General features: G+C 42.0%; 1 protein-coding gene across 1 annotated transcript; it reads left to right on the top strand.

The window, feature by feature from the left end:
* The first annotated feature begins 910 nt into the window (after positions 1-910).
* LOC106329979 lies at positions 911-3,484 on the top strand. Its single transcript, XM_013768560.1, has 6 exons — positions 911-1,079; positions 1,143-1,488; positions 1,562-1,877; positions 1,944-2,132; positions 2,177-3,193; positions 3,284-3,484. The coding sequence occupies exons 1-6, from the start codon at positions 911-913 to the stop codon at positions 3,482-3,484; spliced, it is 2,238 nt and encodes a 745-aa protein (XP_013624014.1).
* The last annotated feature ends 134 nt before the right edge of the window (positions 3,485-3,618 follow it).

The raw sequence follows: 3,618 nt of genomic DNA, 5'->3' as shown, positions 1-3,618 counted from the left end.
TTGATCACTAATCATGATTAGCACCAAATCATCATTAATTCTTGGGCTCATCATGAAGAGTAGTGAGTAGTCATCTTTGGATTCATGGGTTAGGGAGACTAAGGGTGATTAAGCTAGATCTAAGGTGTTTTAGTACAGATCCATCTTGTTCCTTGCTAGTAGAGTGCTTTTAATGCAACTTAGAGTTGGCCTCTCTAAAGTTGAGCTCTAGGTATTTCATACCCGAAAGGTGTTCAATGAAATGCATGAACCAACTCTACTAAGCTTTTAACATTCTTTACCAAAGAGATTTGTTGGTAAAGGTGTTAAAATGGCTAATATACTTGAAATTAATGATTGCTTAGATAATATTCAACCAAAGAGATTTGATGTTTGAGTTATCTTAGCAAATGAGCATTCATCTAGAGATAGAGTTTGTTTAGGATTGTGTCTGGGTCTAAGGTAGATAGATTGATTGAAAGTTGTCATCTTTAGATTGAAACTTGATCACACAAGGTCAATCCCCATAGCCCATGAGTTCTCTCATCTCATAAGAAATAAAGCTTTGTCTTTTATTGCATTTAGGTAGTATTCTAGTTCAAAATCATCTCACCAATTGATAGTACTTAGATTAAGCATGATCTTGCATTTCCTTTGCTTTAGAATCACTTAGAATTGGTTTGACATCCTTTATTCTACAACATTTGATTAGGAGCCTTGAAACTCCTAACATCAAATTGGCGCCGTTGCCAAATTCTAAGTTGATTGTGACATTGGGATTTAGTCATTTGCTTGAGACTAAGTCAATTTTTGTTTAATTGTTTTATTGCTTCTCTTTCTTGTTCTCCCTTTGCATTTCAGGTGTATGAACACAAGGAGCAGAGGTACAACAAACCTAGTTCCAAGAGTTGAAGACATTAGAGCACTTGAGATGGAGATAGCAAGACAAAGAAGAGAAGTAGAGCAACATGCTCACTTGCAAAGGTTGGGGTTTGATATGGAGAATCTGCCTCAAGATGGTGAAGCCCAAGGAGGCAATGGTCCAAGAGCTGATCCTTTTAGACCACAGCGCCAGCCACAACATCCACAGCGCCAAGCTCGTGCCATTGGAGCCTATGATCAACCTCACATTCATGGTCATAGGTTGGGAATCAGAGCACCAGCTGTGGAGAACAACAACTTCGAGATCAAGTCAGGGCTGCTCAACACTATAGAGAACAACAAGTATCATGGTCTTGCTGCTGAAGACCCTTTTGATCACTTGTACAAGTTTGACAAGTATTGTGGCTTGTCAAAGACAAATGGTGTTTCTGAAGATGCTTTCAAGTTGAAGCTGTTCCCTTTCTCTTTGGGGGATAAGGCACATCATTGGGAGAAGACTCTTCCAAGTGACACTGTCACTACTTGGAAAGAGTGCAAGAGAGCTTTTCTAGACAAGTTCTTCTCTACCTCAAGGACAGCTAAGATCAGGAACGAAATCTCCGGGTTTCAACAGAAAGGAACAGAAAGGTCTAGAGAGTTTCAGTGAAGCATGGGAGAGGTTCAAGGGCTATTGGTCTCAATGCCCTCATCATGGTTTCAGCAAGGAGAGCTTGCTTAGCACCTTCTATAGGGGAGCTCTACCACAATGCAGGAACAGGCTTGATACTGCCAGCAATGGTTTCTTCTTGGGGAGAACCGAGGAAGAGGCAGAGGAACTGGTAGAGAACATGGCTAAGAGTGACTCAGTCTACAGCGAGGAGCATGATAGAGTCAACAAAAGTGATGATCAGCAGACAAAGAAAGAGATCAAGTCCTTGCAAGAGAAGATGGACTTGCTTCTTTCCAACCAAGCTAAGCAAGAGCAGATGAACTTTGTGGGTGGTCCTATTCAAGAGGTTTCCCCCAAGATCAATGAGGTTGATGGTTTGGAAGGCTAAGAAGAGTTGTGCTTCATCAACAACAATGGTTCTTGGTACAGGAAGGAGCCTAACTTTCAGTACAACAAGTACCAGCAAAGGTCCTACTCTAACAACCAGAAAGGAGGATACCAGCAGAAGCAAAACACCCAGCAAGGGAGCTATCAGCCTAGGCAAAACACCCCTCCTGGTTTCAACAATAACAACAATCAGTCTACTCAAGCTCAAGGAAGTTCTTCACAAGCTCCAGCTTCAGTACAAGTGTGTATGCAATGTTCAAGAAACTTTTGGATTTTCAGGCCAAGAATGAGAAGACAATGGGTTATGAGTTCAAGAATATTCACTCCAAGATTGATGGAAGTTACAATGAGCTCAACAACAAGATCCGACATTTGGAGAATCAGTTTGCTTCAATGAACTCTCAGCCTAATTGCCAACATGGATCATTACCTGGAAAGCCAGAGCAAAACCCCAAGGAAGCAATGAAGGCAATCACCCTAAGGAGTGGTAGAGAGTTGCCTCCAAGAGTTCTCACCAAGGATGGTGAAAAACAAGGTGGGGAGGTGGCTATCAACATTGATGATGAAGTAGTGATTGTAGATGAGAAGGTTGATGAAGAGATTCTAGAAAAGATTGTGGAAGCTAAGGGTAAAGGAAAAGTTGGAGAAGGGAAGAGGACAGTGAAACATGGTGAAACTGCTACTCCAACAAAGGAATCCTCTTTCGTTCCTCCTCCCTATGAGCCACAGCTACCATTCCCTGGAAGATTCAAGAGACAGCTATTGGAGAAGTACAAGGCCCTCTTTGAGAAACAAATGAGTGAAGTTCAGGTCACAATGCCCATCATTGATGCTTTTATGTTGGTCCCTCAATACAACAAGTTCTTGAAAGATGTTGTGGCTGCAAAAAAGAAAGAGATCGATGGCATGATGATCCTTTCTCACGAGTGCAGCGCTATTATCCAAAGATTAGATGTTCCAAGGAAGCTAGAGGATCCAGGGTGTTTCACCTTACCTTGTGCTCTAGGACCTATGGTGTTTGAGCGGTGTCTAAGTGATCTTGGGGCTACTGTCAACTTGATGCCTTTGTCTATTGCAAAGAAGCTTGGATTCAATCAATACAAGAAGTATAGACTCTCTTTGGTGTTGACTGATAGATCAGTGAAGATCACTGTCGGTATCCTAGAAGACCTTCCCGTGATGGTTGGTAACTTTGAGGTCCCTACTGATTTTGTTGTGTTGGAGATGGGTGAGGAAGCCAAAGACCCTTTGATCCTTGGAAGACCATTCTTAGCTACAGCAGGAGCTGTTGTGAATGTCAGAGAAGGAAAGATTGATCTTCATCTTGGAAAAGGAAACATCTTCCACTTTGACATCAATGAAGTAATGAAGAGGCCAACCATCTAGAACCAAGTTTTCTACATTGATGAAATGGATGCTCTAGCTGATGAGCTTCTAGAGGAGTTGGCACTTGAAGATTCTCTACAACATGCCTTAACAATTGAGAGAGAAGTCCAAGTGATTGAGAACAAGGAAAGTGATGCCTATGTGAAGATGCTGGATTCTCACAAGGGGATTAGTGGTGAAGAACAGAATGAGGAGCTTTAATATGAGACACACCATGCTGCCTCATCTACTCAAAAAGAGAACCTCCAAGAGGATGATTGGAGTGAACTCAAGGCACCAAAAGTGGAGCTTAAACCTCTTCCCCATGGTGTAAGTTATGCTTTCCTTGGCCCTAT

The sequence above is a fragment of the Brassica oleracea genome, chromosome C3 (genome assembly GCF_000695525.1).
Source record: "Brassica oleracea var. oleracea cultivar TO1000 chromosome C3, BOL, whole genome shotgun sequence".
Classification (NCBI taxonomy): Eukaryota; Viridiplantae; Streptophyta; class Magnoliopsida; order Brassicales; family Brassicaceae; genus Brassica; species Brassica oleracea.
Note: the sequence above shows the minus strand (reverse complement) of the source record. Positions and strands in the feature narration are given on the sequence as shown.